At 48.8% G+C, this 18,544-nt stretch overlaps 1 protein-coding gene across 1 annotated transcript in view; it reads left to right on the forward strand.

Annotated features, from left to right (window-relative positions):
- The first annotated feature begins 3,800 nt into the window (after positions 1 to 3,800).
- Cacng2 (calcium voltage-gated channel auxiliary subunit gamma 2) overlaps positions 3,801 to 18,544 on the forward strand; it is a 112,380-nt gene continuing 97,636 nt past the window's right edge. Inside the window, exon 1 of the mRNA XM_004845684.4 lies at positions 3,801 to 5,000. Coding sequence (XP_004845741.1) covers positions 4,790 to 5,000 — 211 coding nt within the window. The 5' untranslated portion in view covers positions 3,801 to 4,789. The remainder of the gene's footprint in view (positions 5,001 to 18,544) is intronic.

Consider the following 18,544-nt stretch of genomic DNA (forward strand, 5'->3'; position numbering starts at 1 on the left):
ACTCATATGGCTGGCCGCCTCCTCTTCACTCCCACACCTCTGTTTAAATGTCCTGTCCTCAGGAAAGATGCCTCTCACTCCCAAGATTGGTTTGGTCTCCTGTTCTGGGGCCACAGCACCGTTTACCTCTTCCTCTTCACCTCTGTGTGGCTCTTCTTAAGCAAACTGTCTTTTCCTCCTGCTTGTCCACCAATCCTTCCCTTGGGGGCAGTGACCGCGTCTACCTTGCCCACCATTGCCAGGAATTAGCACATACTTGACACATAGTAGGTGCTCAGTTCTTTGAATGAATAAATGAATGACTCAACTTTGGACTTCTTGCTAGTAGTACTTGAAGCAGTGCCAAGTGTTCAGTATCTGCTGTTCTGCTTACTTGATAGATGACCTTGGGACTGGGTGTATGACCTCTCTGAGACTTTGTTTACTCACTCATAGCAAAAGTTATTGACATGCATTTGGAAGACTATTGGAGAGTTAACAGTGGGTGTCTGTATGGGAATATGCCTGGCTTCTAGGAGTTACTCCATAAAGCTTGCAAATCTGAGTGCTAAGTCAAAGGCCTTGGTATAAACCATTACTCAGAAAGCTCATGTCTTGGGTCAAGACACAAGGGGTAAGACATAGTTTTTCAAGACAGGCTCTGGATTTGACTCCTAGCTCTGCCACTCACTAACTGGGCAACCTTATGCCAGATATTTAAACCCTTATGTGACTCAGTTTCCTCATCTTTAAGATGGCAATAGTGAGGGTACCCTTCTCCTAGGACCATTGTGGGATTCAACTTAGGTCAGTGCCCCATGCCTTGGTCAGTGCCTCACTGCAGATGCCCAATAAATGTTAGCTGGTGTCATTGTCATTACAAGGTAGCCCTGACAACCACGTCATTTGCTCTTATCCATGGTCCTCTCTAATAGATTAAGAGACAAGTTTCTGGAGAGGTTCAAGGTCAAACAATGAGGAAATGGCAGCTTTGTGCTTCAAGGCCAGGTTTGCTGTGCCCAAATCCCATGTTATTTCCACTCCATCAAAGAAGTAGCTCAAAATAGGCATGTGGCATTTCAGCTAATTTCCTCTAAGCCTTTCCCAAGTAACAAGCCGCAGCCACACAAAGCCTCTCCCCTAAGAGCATCCACACTGCAGCCACAAAGTACATGCACCTGGTGGGTCCCAAGCATCCAGTGGGGCTTGGGCCAAGCCAGCTCTTTCCAGGTAGCCCTGCCTGGTCTGCAGAAGGGACCTATGGAGTCAAGCTACCTAGGAAGAGGGAAGGGAGTGGCACAAGGGTTCCACAGAAGAAGAGACTGGAGACCACTCTCACTGTAAAAGGAGAGAAGAAACAAGAGGAATCCCACCCTTGTTGAGTGCCCCCTATATGCCAGGTCCTTCACCTATCTCATACCATGTAATCCTCACTGTAATCACGAAACCTTTAACAAGCATCTACTAAGGAGCCAGCCCTGTATTAGGTTTCAAAGACATAATGGTGAGCAAGACCTAGCTGTTGACCTCAGAGGGCTTCCAAGGCAATGAGGGAGAGAACACATGCACACCCAAGTTCAATAACTGGCGACAGAGGTTGGGATATGGGACCAGAGAGTTAAAAGCAGGGAATAGTGGAGAAGTCTCAGAAAGGAGTGGGCAGGTACTAAAGGGCCCATTTTACATCTGGTGAAACTGAGGCTCTGAGTGACCAACTGGGTTGGAGTCCTGCAATTCCCAAGTAACAGAGTGAAGCTGAGCCCCCAGGCCTGTTCCGTACCCAGAAATCTCCTCTTTCTCCCTACTGGTGGCAAAGGAGCTGTAACCTTCCTTCTCTACCCCCTGTCCTTTTCTCAATGGTGATCTGGCTAGAGATTAATCAAATGGTGCTAAAGCTGCAGCAGCCATCCGTGCCTCAGAGGTTTGCAGCTTCTGTGAACAAACAGAGGCTTCTGAGCTTCTGCTACTGGTTATTCTGGAGCAAAATGTTCAGCCGTTGGTCTGAAAGGGGAAGGGGTGAGAAAAAGGCCTCTGTCTCCAGTCTGGAGGGACTTCCTGGCCAGGTCAACCAAGGTGACAGGCATCAATGAGGTCAAGCCCCTCCAGTGCATGTAGTGACACCCAGCAGCTCCCCCCCCCCAAAGCTGAGATGACTTCAGAGGCCTTGGTGCTGGCCCCTCATTGCTTCCTCTAGAACAGCAGCCAAGGAAATCACCCCCACCCCCAGCCCCGCCACTGAACTGCCAGCTCCCCTCCCGAGTCAGGTCAGTACACCAGCCACTCCCCGTCCCAATTCCATCCTCAGGGACAAGAAACCAAAGCAGAGAAATTGTCAGTCCTCAAACACAGCCCTTGCCATACATTATGGCACCTTAGCAGACACTGTAGAGATCCTGGTTCTGCTCCCCAGCCACCAGGACCCTCTCCCAGGACCAGAAACCTAGCAATCTCCCTTTGAGGGAGTCCTTCCTTCTAACAAAGGAGCAGAGTGAAAGGAAGCAAACTTCTGTGCAGGGTGGAGAAACAGGTAGTTTTTCTATGACTTAAGGGATACACTGGCTCTACCTGCAGCCTACTCTTTCCTGAACCGAGAGGAAGAAGTTAGGCAAGGAGCTTTGCACCAAAGCAACTTTTTAGTTCAGTCATCTGCATATTTTTTGATAATCATTAGATCACTGAGAAATTATCAATCAAATTATCTGAAAAAGTATGGAATAATTGAGTTAGGAGATTGAAACATTTCTAACCACCCCCAACGGATCCATCAGACTCACAATTTTCTCCAGGCTCCCCATTATAGAATTGTCCCCACATTATGCCTCGTCTACTCTGCTTAACTATGAAACTGATCAGAGAAAAGAATGTAATCAGTAGCAGCAGCAATCAATATGCTTCTTTTTTTTCCAGAGTCTCAATAAGGAAAAGGTGCACACAGAGAAGCAAGCAGTGATGCCATAATTATCTCAGGATAACAGTGCTGCTGAGCGAGCAGGAGGGGGCTCGTGTGCTTTGGTGTTCACAGAAGGGAGATTTTTTTCCATCTCTGCCAGTCCCATTTATGAATGACAGAGGAAACTTGGAAGGATTCACATTTCACCCACTTCCCCTGCAAATATGTTTACCCTTGAGATGAAAAATCATGACCCAAGCCCCAGTTACTCGTCACCTTTTCCTTTCCCATGAATAATCTTTCCAAAATGTCTGCTTGTAGAAGCAAGATTTGGAATTTCACGGGAAACTACAGAGACAGACAGTGCGGTGCACACTCCCTGTGAGCCCGAGAGAGACAAAGAGACAGAGAGAGATGCAACCAAAAAGGAGATGCGTCTACTGAGCCAAGAAGATAAAACAAATCCCCCGAAAAGCAAAGTGGAACACACACAGACACGCGCGCGTGCACACACACACACACACACACACACACAGACACACACGGTTTGTAATTACCCATCCAGGTTCCATCTCCACCACTTCCTGGCAGAGAAACGGCTGGTTGAAGTTTTGTGCCAGTCTGATTGTGATGGGAGGGTTGTATTTGAAGCTCTGGGCACGTAGAGATGCAATGAGAAGGAGGCTGAGCTGGAAGAAACACCAAGGGGGGGAGGGAAGGAGAGAGAGAGAAAGAGAGAGAGAGAGAGAGAGAGAGAGAGAGAGAGAGAGAGCGCTAGCGATCTGTAGCTACGCCTTCCTCTAAGCTCCCAGAGCCCAGGGAGAGCGCTCATTTTAGGACTGGGGAGAGGAGTAAGAGGAAGCCAGGCGGCCCCGCTCTGCCCGGCCCGGCTCGGCTGCCCCGGGGGAGGAGGACTCCGGCCCGCGCGCCCCTCCGAGCCAGCCGCGCTGTGCGGCCAGCCGCGGAGCGCGCAGAGCGGGCGCGCGGGGAGCTGTCCACTTCAGCACCACCGGTAATGCAGTAGGTGGGAGCGCTCCGCCGGGGGCGAGTCGGCCGCGGGGGGGGGGCGGGCGGCCCATCCTGCAGCAAGACGCCGGCTCCCTCGACTCCAGGAGCTTTGCGGATAGGGGGAGGGAAAAGCGCCTCGATTCTCCGGGAGAAACCCCCTCCCTCCCCCACTTCGCCAACACTACCCCCGTCACCAACAATAAACGCCGCCGCTGCTAGTCCAGCTGCCGCCGCCGCCGCCGCTCCTGCCCGCCCTGCAGAGCCATGGAAGGCGAGACCCCCGCAGCCGTGCAGCCGAGACCGAGGGCTTACAGAATACTGGGAAGTCTGGTCTGAAACGAAAGCGCCCGAGACCCCCCCCAAGGAAGAGAACTGGCGAAGCCAAGGATTTTCATGGCGCAGGCCGCAGAGCCGAGAACGAAGACGGGAGGGTGCATTTCGGCTCTTACAATCTCTAACTGTCTAGGTCCCGACCATGAGAGATGGTGTTGAGAATTCGGCTGTTCCCTGGTTCACTGTGGAAGCCATCTCCAAATTAACGATCACCTATGGAAACTGGAGACCAGAATTTTAGGAAAAGAGATTAAAGCATCTCACTTGGGGGGTGGGGGTGTCTTTTTATTTCCCCCTCCCCCCTTTTTTTAAACTCACTGCAACCGGAACAGTTTCTGATCCCAAAAGGCAAGCTTCTCTTCCCGTGTGATCTTTATAATTTACACTCTTTTCCGTGAGCTTTCTTACCTCCCTTTTTTAAAATATCTCTCCATATCCTCTATTCACATATATATCCATTATATTAGTAGTGGAATTATATTTTAATTTTTTTTTTTTTTTTTGGCTTTAGTACTCGCACCCTCAAACACACCCTTCCGAGAACCAGAAGTCGGTTGGGTGTTTATATAATGAAGAATTATGGGGCTGTTTGATCGAGGTGTTCAAATGCTTTTAACCACCGTTGGTGCTTTCGCTGCCTTCAGCCTGATGACCATAGCTGTGGGAACCGACTATTGGCTCTACTCCAGAGGGGTCTGCAAGACGAAAAGTGTCAGTGAGAACGAAACCAGCAAAAAGAATGAGGAAGTTATGACCCATTCTGGATTATGGAGAACGTGCTGCCTTGAAGGTATTTGATTTCCCACCCCCTCCACCTGGCCCCTCCCCTCCTCACTCCCCCTCCCCACCCTCCTCCAAATAAGTCCCCTTTACATTCCACCATTTTCTTACTTCACTCCCTCCACCAGATCAAGGTTGGTTGGGTTAGTTTCAGAGGAAAGAAAATCAATAAGCAAAAGCCATACTCCACTCTCTGGCCTCCACCACCCCCTCCCTCCCCCAGACCTCTTCATTGGAATCATCTATGATCTGATGTGAACTGCAAGAGAATGTCTTTAAAGTCAAATGGGCTCTGCCTGCTTCGGAATCATTAGGATTTGCCTTTGGATTTAGCATTGCCATCTATGAGGAGAGAAAATAATTGCCTCCCTCAATGCTGCTCATCTTTTCCCAGGGAAGAATTCAAAAATGTTCTTCCTTTTCCTCTCCTCTTCCCCTGACTCCCCCAAAAGTCCCAGACACATCATCATCTGCAGCAAACCTTCTTTCTTAAAAGAAAAAAAAATGTTGTTTCTAAGAATCCTTATTTGGTAAATCCTAATTATTCCAGGATCTCAAGCCGAGTTCAAGAGCATTTCGTAATGTCTATGAGCCACACATCTCGTTCTAGGCAGCTGGCTGCATGTGTGTATGTGTGTTTTAATGTTTACAAAGTCTAAAAATACATACGTCTCTCGAAGGAAACAAGCCCAAGTTCTAATAAACAGCAATTCACTTGTGGGTTAGGCTGAGAACCAGTTCACTTCCACACAGAGTGACATGTCTGTTATCCAGGAGCAAGTCAAGTCAGCATTGTACAGGCAGGCAGGGAGAAGGGGGGTGAGGGCGTGGGGAGGTTGAGGGGGGAGTGGGGGAGCAGTGGGGCAGGGTGTCAGCCATTGGCCTTGAGCTTGCAGGGTCTTTGAGGTTTGTGTGCTTGTGCTACGGGCCAAGGGGCCCCCACGGTGTAAAGGCTACGAGACCAGGGCATGGATGAAGGCATGTGGTTTTGGGACACATTAATAAGCACAGAGGAAGAGGGGAAAAAACTCTGCAGGTCATACAACCTGCATTTAGCAGCAGACTTTAATATGCATTTGCATAGCTCTGTGTGTGTACGAGCCACCCCTAGGCAGACAGGCACAGAGAAATACATATGTTTCTGTGTGGAAAGAAAAGCTTATGTGCCTTCCTTCTGATGCTGCGAACTAAGACTGGAGGCCCTTTGAGGCAGTGTCGGGAAGCGGGCACTGCAGGATTGTTTGTTAGGCTCAACATGAGAGGGATGCAGGGAGTTGAGGCCAGGAGACAGGGAGAAGAGAGAGAAAGATGTCAGACGAAGAGACTGATGTGGCCCGAGGGTCTAACCTGAAGTGAGCCAAGCTGCTCTTTGGGAAATGGTTACTTTTGGGAAAAAGCATAAATTCTCTGTCCCCCTCCCAATATTCTTGGTGCAAGCAGTTGAGTGATGGCTGAACATGTTTTGAATAGCTAAGTGACTTCATTGAGCAATGGTCTATTTGACGCATACTGCATTTGGTGCCCTTTCTCAATCCAAGCCGCTGCCTTTAACATATTCTGCAGAGCAGCTCTATGCTGAATACTACATGCTCCTCCCCAGCCAGAGAGTCAATATGACGAAATTAATAGGGACCGTTTTCAGCACATGCATACACACCCCTCCTTTAAAAAATGAAAAGCCTTTTATACCACTGGTCATTAGCAGTGGAAAGACTATCTCCATTTAATTAAACATTTATGACAGGCTTTTATTCCAAAAGAGAAAGAAAGTGAAGTGAATGAGGGTTGCTTTAGGGAAATGATCCCATGGTGTTTTGCCTTCCTTGGACTTTAGTTAGATGGATGGAGATGTATAGCAGCCAAGAGATTACAGGAAAGACAAGACATTATTTTAGGGGAAATATAATCAGATATTGGTGAGCTGGCATAAATACTCTTCTTGTATCAGGGTTTTATTTACAAATCCTTAATACTGTGATCTTTTAAACATCTCATAATTCCCAAAAGACAAGTGGACTAGAGGTGGATTTGGATCACTTGTGCATTAAAAGGTTTAAGAATTTTTATTAAAATCTCATCTGTGTGGTACACTGCCCGCCCCCTCTAACTCTCTCTCCAAGCCGCGCACCCTGTCCCTCTGCTCATCTGTAAAGGGTTAGGATCAAAACCCTTCCCAATGGCTCTGTGGTGCATGCAGGAGCTGAGGGTTGGCACTCTCCCTAGTGGCCTCCTTGGGTGCCCAGTCCTGGGGCACTTGCCTTCAAGTGGAGAGGGGGAGGGCTGGCCAGGCTCTCTTCTGGGTTGATTCTCTCTTTCTACATGTAGCCAAGGCCCGAGCAGAAAGGGCTGGTGCTCAGGGCCCCAGTTCAAGCTGGCCTTCAGTTTCCAAAGTCTCTGTTCATATGGGGCTTAGCAGGCCTCAGGGCCATCATAGGAAGCTGGGCCTTGGCCACTTAAGAAGTGGTTTGGAGATTTTAAACTGGCTATTTTCAGGCTGTGCTAATTTCCCAAGGTTGTAAGTTCGCTTATTTCTGGAAGTTGGCATAGCCAGATCTCGGGCGGGGCGGGGGAGGGCGGGCAGTGGTATGCTTGCCTTTCTGGCCATTCAGAATCAGCCTTTATGAACATCAAGTTGCCAGTGTTTTAGGCCCTCTGGTCCGTGTTTTTTGATGAGAAATTGGATTTTCCAAAAAGATTTCTCTGTCATCTCTTTAATTGAATTTTCTGCATATACCCAAGAAGTTGTGAACAGATTTCAAATCTTCCCTCAGAGAAGCTGCTAATGACTTCAGATGAAAAACAAGCCATCTTTCCCTGATCTTTTCTGCCCTCTGGTTTTCATTAGGGCTTTCTGTCTCCTGAGATGATTATTTTTGTTCACCTCTTGATGAAAATAAGAATTGGGAAATAATTCTTTGCCTCTGTTGCTGCTTTTGGAATTAATTAGTGTGCTGAAGGATGAGAAGGGACATGGCCACCTGTTAGGGGCAGACACAGAGGCAGGAAGACAGAGATGGAGAAATAAAACCCAGCTTTCATTTTTCTCTCTGCAGAGCAGATACCTGAAAAGTCCCTGTGTGCAAACTTGAACTCCCTGCCAGGCTACTGTCCATAGTGGGCTTGGAGAAGTGGGGTTGGGAACAGAACGTCTGTGGACACAGGTGGGTGCAGAGTGAGAGGAGGAATTCTTGAACTTTTCAAGAAAGTAGCATCGGGAGTCTCTGAATGGAGATGAATTGGCCTTTTCAGGGAAGAGCTCAATAAAATCTACAACAGGACACTGAAACAGCTTGTTCCAAGGGAGGCTTCTCCGGGCTGCTGGTGCCTTGCTGCTGGTGCCTTGCTGCTCCGAGTATTAACCTCTGTTGTCACCTGAAGGAAACAGTGTATCCAAGGGGAGCCAGAAATTCTCTGTGTGTTGATTCTCTCTAATGCTTTCCTCCCCTCTGACCTGTACCCGGTCCAAGTGTTCACCCAAAGGATTTTCAGCCCTGCAGAGGAGGAGCCCGAAGCTGCTACAAAGTGTCTGAAGCAGAGGCAAACCCACCAGCATCCCTCTTTTCTCTCTCCCCTTTTGCATTACTTTCTGTCTACACAGGCTGATGAATCCCCTCTGCTGAATTTTCTAGCTCCTGCTGTATTGTTGGCTTCTCTCGTCTTCCCCCTCTGCGGGCTGATCGTTCATGGCCGCTCTGCCAGCCATGGCTACATCCTTGGTCTCTTTGATCAAGAGGAGTCCCAGTTGGCCCGAATTGTCTTTTCCACGTTCACAGCTCCTCTGGCCTGGGAGGTGTGGGGTGTCACAGGCCCTGCTCAGCCATGGCTCTCTTTCGAGTTTAGGAAATCAGCGCCTTTCCCGGGCACTCTCGCCTTTGAGTGTGGTGGGCTGATGTGCAGGACACCACAGGGCCAACTCACTGTGTACACACCGCTCTGAGTCCCAAGGTAATCTGACTTTCTCTAAAAGCTTTGCACCCAGTAGGTAGATAGGAAATATTTATCAATGGATTAATTCGGGGCATTTTTAAATTACTGAAGCAAATGTAAATGTCGCAAAGATGTGTCACAATCGAGTGAGAGAGAGAAATGAAAACGACTTGTTTATTCATCCTGAAACTTCCTTTTAGAAAAAAAAATAATGAGTCAGGACTCTATGGTAAAGGGATTCCAAAGGAGTCAGTCTGCACAGCTCCTGATTGGCCAAAGCGAAAGCAAATTATTCAAGGAAAAGTAAAGGAAAATGGTCAGCATGCCCAGCCTCTACAGAGAAGGAAAAATAATCAGTTGGTTTTCTCCCCTTTTCTGCTTTTAAAATGTACTAAAGTTCAGTTTCATTGCTCACCAGAATAGACACATCTGAGCAGAGAGTGGGCATTATAATGGCCATCCTTACGTAGCTTCTCCAGAGCCTTCTGTTCTTCAGCAGTCTCACATCCAAATCACAGGATGCTGAAAACCTTCCTTCTAGCTCTTGGGTTCTAATCAGCGGTTGTCCACAGAGCCGGACCCTGAGTCCCTCGCCTCTCTCACCTGCGCTCTTCACCTGCAGGCCCCAGCTGTTCACACCACACTCTCAGCTCCTGCTTGGGGTTTCTAAGCTAGAGGAGGAGGCACTCAGGAGTAAGTGGCCCACTTAGGTCACAGGAGTGGAAAGCAGTGGAGCCAGAACTCATATCCAGGCCTCCAGTGACCCCTGCAGCTGGATTTCCCTGCCCCACACACCCTAGAAACCTCCAGAGGGCTCTGCAGCCCACATGCCATGAGCACGGATCCTCTTCTGTCTGGATCTGTGGAGATCCACTCCGAGCTCTCGGCCTCAGCAGTCAGGAATCGGGGCTCTGCACCTCAGCTGCCATCTCCAGCCTCCCTGGGCCCTCCAGGGTGACTCGACTCTGCCCTTAGACCCCTCTCCTTTGAGCTGAGGAGCAGCACCCGCTTTCTAACACTCATCTGCAGCCCTAACCTACCGCGTGCTCTTCCTTTTTGCCCTTTTATTTTGAAAGCACCCTCGGTGTGAACGTTCCGTTGGTTTGATATTCACAAGCATTTTCAGGAAAGAGAAAATGTACGTCCCTGTAACTCATGAAGTTTTCAGATGAAGCTTTGTGGTCTAGTTGAAAGAATTTTACAGCCCCACAACCTGGGTTCACTTTATATGCTGTAGCCCTTACGAGCAGTGTGGTTTGGGGCAATTGAACCTCTCCAAGCCTCAGTTTCCTTTTCTGTAAAAAAGGTGTATCATGGACACTTTGCAGGGTGGTTGGTAGTTTAGGGATCAAGGAAGTAAACTTCTGTCCTTTTCTTCTTCTTGACCATCTTCTTTGAAATTGCAGTCCACAGCCCTCACCTCTCCTCCGTATGTATCTGATCCCTTACTCATTTCATTTTTTATTTCTTATGTTTTGGCAGCATTCTTACCATCTTCTAGCCCACTGTATCATTCACTCAATGTAGTTTTTGTCTGTCTCCCACCACAAGACCATCACAAGACCATCAGCTTCCGGAGGGCAGGAGTTTTTGTCCTTTCTGCTCACTGCTGTAGCCACAGCAATCATGACAGTGTAGGTTGCCAACCTGCCTTTGCTGACAAATGAATACATGAGCACGGCCTGCGACAGGATGGGTTTCAGAAATGGTGACCCCTTCATCCCATCCAAGGACTGTTTTTTTTTTTTTTTTTGGTACCGGGGATTGAACTCGGGTCCTTGTGCTTGTGAGGCAGGTGGTGGAACCACTGAGCTAAGTCCCTGGTCCGAGGACTGTTCTTTGAACAGTAGAAGCAAAAAACAATAAATTCAACTGAAGGGAAGGGAAAAAGAGAGATGGAGACAAATAGCAGCAGAGGAGCTCAGCACTGAAAGGACAGTAATCATGACTGATGATTAAAAAGGAAGTGCTTAGAGAGCAATCATCACCTGCAAAGAAAGTGCTGGGCGTCCAAGTCCTCTCAAGAGATCCTGGCCGTGTTTTCCTCCTTCCTCACCTCCCAGAGTGGTTGTCACAGAGATTCTCTCTCAGACAGCTTCCCACGAGTGTCCACTTTCAGGTCGGCAATGGGAGGGGCAGAGAAAAGACACATTCAGACTGGTAGTAAGGGAGATTTTTAAATTTATCAAAAACTCAATGGCTCCTTTTAGCCCCCAATAATTACTTTGGCCCAGACCCCACGTTTGAATGAAATGTGTATGTTAAGTTGCTGAGCTGGTTTACAACCACGGATCAGTAGTTCCTTCCCTTGTTTATTTTGTTGGCTAAGTCTTTGATGAGTGCCTACAAAGTCCCAAGTGCTAGGCCAGAGCACCGTGGACTCTGGGAAGCAGCGTCATTTGGGGTTAGGGAGAGACAGACCCTAATTCAAAGCTTCTAGTACACATGTGCGTGGTTTACAGCTGTGGTCACTGAGTTTATGATGCTGCAATTTGCATCTAATCAGGGGAGGGTTCCCTGAGAGGTGACATGGGAATGGGGATCTGAAGGATGAATAGGAGTTAACTGGATGACGGGAGGAAGAGCAGTCCATGTGGTAGGGCAGCAGGCAGAGAGGAGAGAGGGAGGAAGTTAAATGAGACAAGCAGTAGGAAAAGGTCAAGTGGCTCAAGAGGTGTGGCTGGGGTACTGAATGTTGTGGGAGAAGGATACAGAAGTGGTCGGGACCTGAAGGGCCCTGCTAATCTTGTTAAAGAGTTATCTCCAACTTCTTGCTAATCAGCTGTGTGACCTTGGGCTGCTTACTTCTGTCTCTGAGCCTCATTTTCACTGTGGACCGAGTGGACCTGAGAATGCTCCATCCTCTGGTTGCTATGATGATTACAGCAGCCAGTCCCTCCTGAGCTTTTCTCGCTCCCTCCCTGTCCTCCATACTCTGGATGTGGTGCTGTCTTGAGCCTCGCAGCTGCCCATGGTGTGCAGAGAGAGGAGAAAACACAGAATTCAGCGAGCTCCTCGCCAACTTGATTCATAAAATACCAGTGGAGGTGTTGGAGGTGTTGACAGTGGGCGACACCCAAGATGACAGAGGGGAACAAGCTCATGCCTGCCTGTACACCTGAACAGGCACCTCACAAGTCCTCCTGGACGTTGGAAACAGCCTGGAGCCTTTTTATTTCCTCTCCTAGTTCCCCTCCCACAGATTCTGGGGGTGCCAGCATCTTCTAAATCAGAGAGGATCACGGAGGATTGGAGCAGGAATTTGAATGAGGCTCAGCTAAACCAGGAGACTTTTCAAAAATAAGAGTGAGCATGGGGAGATTAGCTGTGCTCCCAATGCCGACACACGCTTGCCAACAGTGTGGGCTGGCAGGTGGGCTCCTAGGGCCCAGCCAGCACCCCAGTCCCGCCTTCTGGGAACGTAGATGGCTTTGTTCTCCCAGGCCCATCCTCTCTGGGTTCTAAGACATTGCCAATTGCAAAGTTACCTGAACACCCCAAGAGTGCCTTTGGGGGAGGAGGAAATCAATTTAATGTACATGTTGATTATCAAATACACTGATTTGATTTCCAAAACCTTGAAACTAAAGCTATGCACCTTGGAATCAAAGCGGGCTGGTGAGCTTTCTTGCTGGTAAGGAGAAACACAGGCATCATGCCGAGAGAGCCCAAGGGATTTCTCCGGCTTGCAGCTGGTGCCCAGCCCCTAGCTCAGGAAGCCGCAGAAAGCAGAAGAATATGGTCTTCCCAGCCATCTCTTGACAAGGAAAAGGGCAACAGTTGTTCTTTGCTCAACAACTATTCTCTGAGCACTGGCCAGGCACTGCCAAGACTCTAGGAATGAGTTAAATGGCTCAATCCCTATCCTGGAAGAACTCAAGCTGGTAGAGAAGATCCCCCAGTAAAGAGACGATGATCACGCACTGCACAAAACATATAAGCACAGGGGATTCTGGGAGCACAGAAGCTGGGGAAAAGGGAATGCAGGGAACAGCTGAGCTCTGATGGACACAAAGTGGGGGTGAGGAAGCTGAAGAAAGGAAAATATTTCAGACAGAAAGAACAGCACATGGAATCACAGATCCTGGCTATGCCCACGGGCCAGTGTGGCTGGAAGACAGAAGTTGGGGTGTGGGGAAGGCAGCAGGGACCGTCCCCAAAGGGACAGAAACAGCTCATAGAGCAGCTTGTGCCTCAGAATGAAGGAAAAAGAGAGCCGCCCTGGCTTTCCTGGGCTCTGGCTCCCTAGATATTAGGCTTGATGGATGGGATGAGCATCAGTCACCTCTCTACTATCTGCTGGGTAGGCATGGATTGTGGCAACCAGGTGACTTGCACTAAGTCAATCATAGTAAACAGAGAGTGAGGGACAGGGGTGTCCCCAGCTCCCCTCTTTCTTTTCACTTCCCAGCATGATGAGCTTTACTGAACCACTGCTATATGATGGGCCCTGCGGTCACAAACATGCAGAAAGTCCTTGTACAAATGCTGCTTTCCCCAGGAGACTTTCTGACCCTTTTTCTAAAGCAGCTCCAGGCCTGCAACTTTCTTTTAATTGTTTCTTTAACTTTTCCCTTTTTCTTAAACAGTCACTTGTTTCCAATCTGAGTCCCTTGTAAGACTGTGACTCAGCTCCATGAGGGCAGGGACCATGTCTGTCTGTTCACCCCCATTCCCTGAAGCCTAGTCTGTGGCCTGGCAAAGAGAGGGCCCCTGAGAGCTGCTGGGTGCATGAATGGAGGAGCCAGGGCTCTGTCAAGAAGAGGGAGGCTTTGAAACAAACCCTCCCAGCATCCTCTCAGCCAGTCTTTGCACCAAGACTCGGCTGTTAACAAGGTGATTGTTGACAATCTCAGCTGATTCCAAGGTGCATAGCTTTAGTTTCAAGGTTTTGGAAATCAAATCAGTGTATTTGATAATCAACATGTACATTAAATTGATTTCCTCCTCCCCCAAAGGCACTCTTGGGGTGTTCAGGTAACTTTGCAATCGGCGATGTCTTAGAACCCAGAGAGGATGGGCCTGGGAGAACAAAGCCATCTACGTTCCCAGAAGGCAGGAATGGGGTGCTGGCTGGGCCCTTGGAGCCCACCTGCCAGCCCACACTGTTGACAAGCTCCTACAAACAAGCAGGTGTTTCTGTTGCACCGTGACCATGGAGGCCCCTGGAGCACCTCCTGGGCCCTGCTTTGCCCTGTTGCTCCAGGAAGCTGAGGAGCTATGGCCTGCTGGGCGGTAGGCACCTTTGCTCTGGGTGGAAATCCTGTTTAGTTCCCGCCTGGCCCAAGGCACTGATTTAGCAGCCTGGGGTTGCCTCAGAGCCCTGACACCACTTCTCCTTACTCACTCTTCCCGAGCCTCTTTGACCTTGAGTAGTCTTCCAGCTGTTAAGAAGAATGTCAAAGATTAGGTACAAGATCCCAGCCCCAGGTCGCCGCGGCCTTGGTACAGGGAATCCATCTCTCTTCACTGCGGGGTCCACCACCCATCTCCCACATCCCAGAGCCAGCCTTGCCCTGCCCCTGCCCCAGGCCAAGCCCTCTGAGACCCACTGTTCTGACCCCTACTTTTACCTAGCCCAGTTTAGCTGCACGGCATCTCTCTCTTTTGCTCGCTCTCTCTCTGTTTAATGAGTCCTTCGCTCTTTATTGTTTTCATCTCCTGCTTCTTCTCAGCAGTAATACTGACAATAACGATGACGCCAGTCACTTGCTGAGTGTGCTCTTGGGGGTACGCATCTTGCTAGGTACTTTCTAGGGGTTGCCTCTTCCTTCCTATTCAGAGTTCTGAAGCCAGGTGCTGCAACACCCATTGTCTCCAGCTCAACAGACGCAGAAAAGTCAAGTAAATCATCCATGGTCACACAGCAGAGTGACAGGGCTGGGATTCCAACCCAAGTCTACCTGACCCAACAGCTGTGCACAGCTGTCTTACACAAACTGTGTTTACCCTTTCCCCTTGAACCCCAAATTTATATCGAAATTTCTTTCACAAGCTGATGCCAGTGCTGAGCAGAGATCACTATTTATGCTCTGGGCACCATGAAATCTTCAGAATTTGGAAGGTTAAATTAGGATATGCTCCTTACCCAGGGTAGCTTGGGGAACCTGAGGGGGCACCAGATTTTCTCACTGCCTTGAAAACAGAAGGGTTACTCCGAATTCAAGGACACCCCTTTCTTTGCAGTCTATGGAAGGGGAAGGGTGGGTCCTCCCTGTCCCCTGTCCCTGCATTCTGCCTAGAGAGCCTTTCCGAGCCACGTCCTACTTCGTCTTCTGGGCTCAGCGAGGTTGTCACCTCCACCACCTCCTGTGCTGCTCCCGTTTGGGTTCTGTTCTTCCCCCTTTCCCTCCACAGCATCCAAATCTGCCTCCAGTGCCGCATCTACCACCTCCCACGTTCCTTGTTTTCCTTTCTCTCTTTGCCTCTGACCCCCAAGTTCCTTCATCTATTTCGTCAGCAAGACTTACTACATTACTACTATGTGCCAGGTACCGTCCCAGGAAGAGGTGCAGGAAGGTATGGGGGACTCAGGGGACCACCAAGGCTTAGAGGTGCTAGGAGATCAGATGTGAGAGGGGAAGTAGGAGGAGGTGTTAGCGATGAGAGACGAGATTGGACACAGGTCCCACGACAAAGGGGCCTCACTGTTCAATTGCTACTTGGTGAATAAATGGACGAGGGACAGGATGAATGAATACAGTGACAAGGACACGGCATGTAGATTGCCTCAGAAATTACAAGATGTGATCGAAAACCATGGTGAATGTTTAAAAATATTTTCCCCCCATTAAGTTTATTGGTACATTTTAGGTATAAAATACATTTACAGGGCCGGGGATTTAGCGCAGTGGTTCCAGCGCCTGCCTTGCAAGCTCAAGGTCCCGAGTTTGATCCCCAGTACCAAAAAAAAAAAGAAAACAAAATAAAATACATTTACATACATCATTGGGATCTTGTACCATGACCTGAGTATCTTGGTTCTTATTTAAAAATATTTTTTAATGTATTACAGTAAGATCCACTGTCATTAGTCCCCCCAAAATACTCCACTTTGCTTCAAACATACTTATCCCATTGTTCTTGCCACTTTCTGAAGCAGTTCTGGAAGTCCTCTTTCATGAGTGTCTTTACTTGTACAGTCATGGCTGCCTCAATGTCCTGAATCGATTCCAGTTACCTTTCATGGTCACTTTGACTTCAGGGAAGAGGCACAGTGCCAGTAAACAAGGTGAACAATGACACACCAAAATGTTACTACAAGCCTGCCTTTCTCTTGGATGGCACTCAGCTGTGACATTCACCATATTTTTGATCATACCTTGTAAAGACACTGATCACCGTATTTTTGATCATACCTTGTAAAGACGCTGATGAAAGAGAACTGCCAGAACTGCTTCAGAAGGTGACAAGAACATTGGGATAAGTGCACTCAAAGCAAGGGGCTCTTCTGAGGGGGATTAATGGGAATGTGTCTTTTACTGTAATACATTTTTAAATTTAAACATTCACTGTATATTTTGATCACTTCTCGTACAGCACACATTTAACCCCCATCTTTCTCCAGACCTGTCATCGTCAATGCCTGCATTATATTCTAGCCAGGTCTGGAGTTCCTGTCTGCTCTGGTGCTCAACAGCCTGAGTTCAAACCCAGCCCTGTTACTTACCAGCCATGCAGCCTTGGCCAAAGAATTCAACCTTTCCAAGTCAATTTCTCACATGCAAAATGGAGCAAGTGATTGTATCTCCCTCATGAGTTGGTTGTGCAATTTTAGAAAGATGCTTTACATGAGGTGCTTAGCATGGTGCACGAACACAGTAAGCACTCACTAAGTGTCAGGTGCTGTCGTTTGGGCAGTGAGCTTATGACTTGTCATCCCAGCACTTGCAAAGGGTGATCTGCAAGTGTGTCACACCTGGCCTTCGAGTATTCCACACACCAAGAACTTTTCCACAAAAATCCACATTTTGGGCTTCTCTGTTTAAAAAAATCAGAAGATGCTCATAACCCTGAGCCCCATTCCTGCTTGGCAGAAGCAGCAGACTGGCAACACCTGTCTCTTTAATGTGACTGATGCTCCTCTCTTCCTCAGTCTCCACAGCTCGCAAGTGTCCTACACTGCTGCTCTTCTCCTTCAGCGCCCTTTGCCCGGCCTCTGGTGGCATCCAAGTTTTCAAACTTTCCTTGGTGTGGATGGCAAATAACAGGCAGAATTTGCCTGTCTCTGACAGCTGAGAAGGGAACCAAAATCACACGAGGCAGGTGGGGTGGACCAGTCACAGGACTGCAGGAAGGAAGCCATGCATCTGCACATAAGCACACCTGCTTTCCAAAGCAGCTCTTGCTGTGAGGCTCAGCAAGGCTGGCCTCTTCCCGTCCCGTGACCCAGCATCCCTCAGGCGGAAGTCTGCTCTCAGAGGGAGAGGCCCCCATTCTACGCATCCCTTGCAGCTGCTCTTTCAGAGGGTGACATTTCTTGACCTTGACCCCAGGTGGAGAAGTGCTCCCCAGTATGCTGACCAGTCATGTGCTTTGCCTGATTCACTAACAAAATGCCAGGGTCCAGGGAGACAGGAGGGAGGGCAGGGGGCTTTCTGGAAGACCAAAGGATGCTCAGCTTCCTATTTTTATCTCTAAAGCCTTCATGGAGAAGAAGGACATTTTAGGAGTTTTCTGGATAGGGAAAAATTTGACCGGAAATTACCCAGAAAGGATATGAATTTTAAAACATGTGGCCTGATCTGGGGAATGGTCAGATCTGATCCAGTGTGAAATTTGTTAAATGTTCAATGTATCAGGCTGTGTGCTAGGCCGTGGCTCGAAGAAACAAGCCAGTCCCTGAGGGGGCTGCCTCCCTCATCCCAATCTCTCGTTCATATTTATTTTCTTCATCATATTTAATATTCTCTGAATCTGTTTGTCTGTGATACACTGTATTTGCTCTCCCTGGGGCTGAGAGCAGCATTTTGTACATAGTAGGTGCTTAGTGAGTACTTGTTGGGTAACAACAGGCAACACTCTCTAAGCTCTGAAGGAGCTGTGAGCTCAAGACATTGATAAAGGCAAGCATAAGGACCAGAGAAGAGAGCAGTTCTGTTTGAGGAGGTCAGGAAAGGGATCCTAAAGTAAGTGTCCTCTTCATTGAGTTCTATAGATTGAATATGAGTTTGCCAAATAGAATGGAAAAGCTCAAAGCAGATGAAGGAAATGAAATCATCAGAGGCTTTCCCTAAAAGCAGTGAGTCCAAGGCGAGAGCCGAGCACTGGTCCAGGTCAGTACTTGTCAGGTACCAACAAACTCACAGTCCCGTGGGGATATTATAGGAAGTGATGCTGGCGCAGGGGTCCAGGTAGGTGCTGGGATGTTGTGTTTCCAGCTTCCAGGTGAGGCTGGTGTACAGGTGTCCAGAGGATCACATGTTGGGAAGCAAGGCTTTGGAGTACAGCCAGGGGTCTGGCAGAAGACGTGGACCTAAAACCCACCCCTGCCACTGGTGGATGTTGCCTGCTGCTTGGCCTCTTTCCTGAGGCTGTGGCCCTTCCTCCCTTCCCTCCTCCCTTCCCTCCTCCCTTCCTTCCTTCCTTCCTTCCTTCCTCTAGACAGAGCAAACACAGCAGCCAGGA

The sequence above is a fragment of the Heterocephalus glaber genome, unplaced genomic scaffold (genome assembly GCF_053883595.1).
Source record: "Heterocephalus glaber isolate CG9 unplaced genomic scaffold, H.glaber_assembly_v1.0 deba00001444, whole genome shotgun sequence".
Lineage (NCBI taxonomy): Eukaryota > Metazoa > Chordata > Mammalia > Rodentia > Bathyergidae > Heterocephalus > Heterocephalus glaber.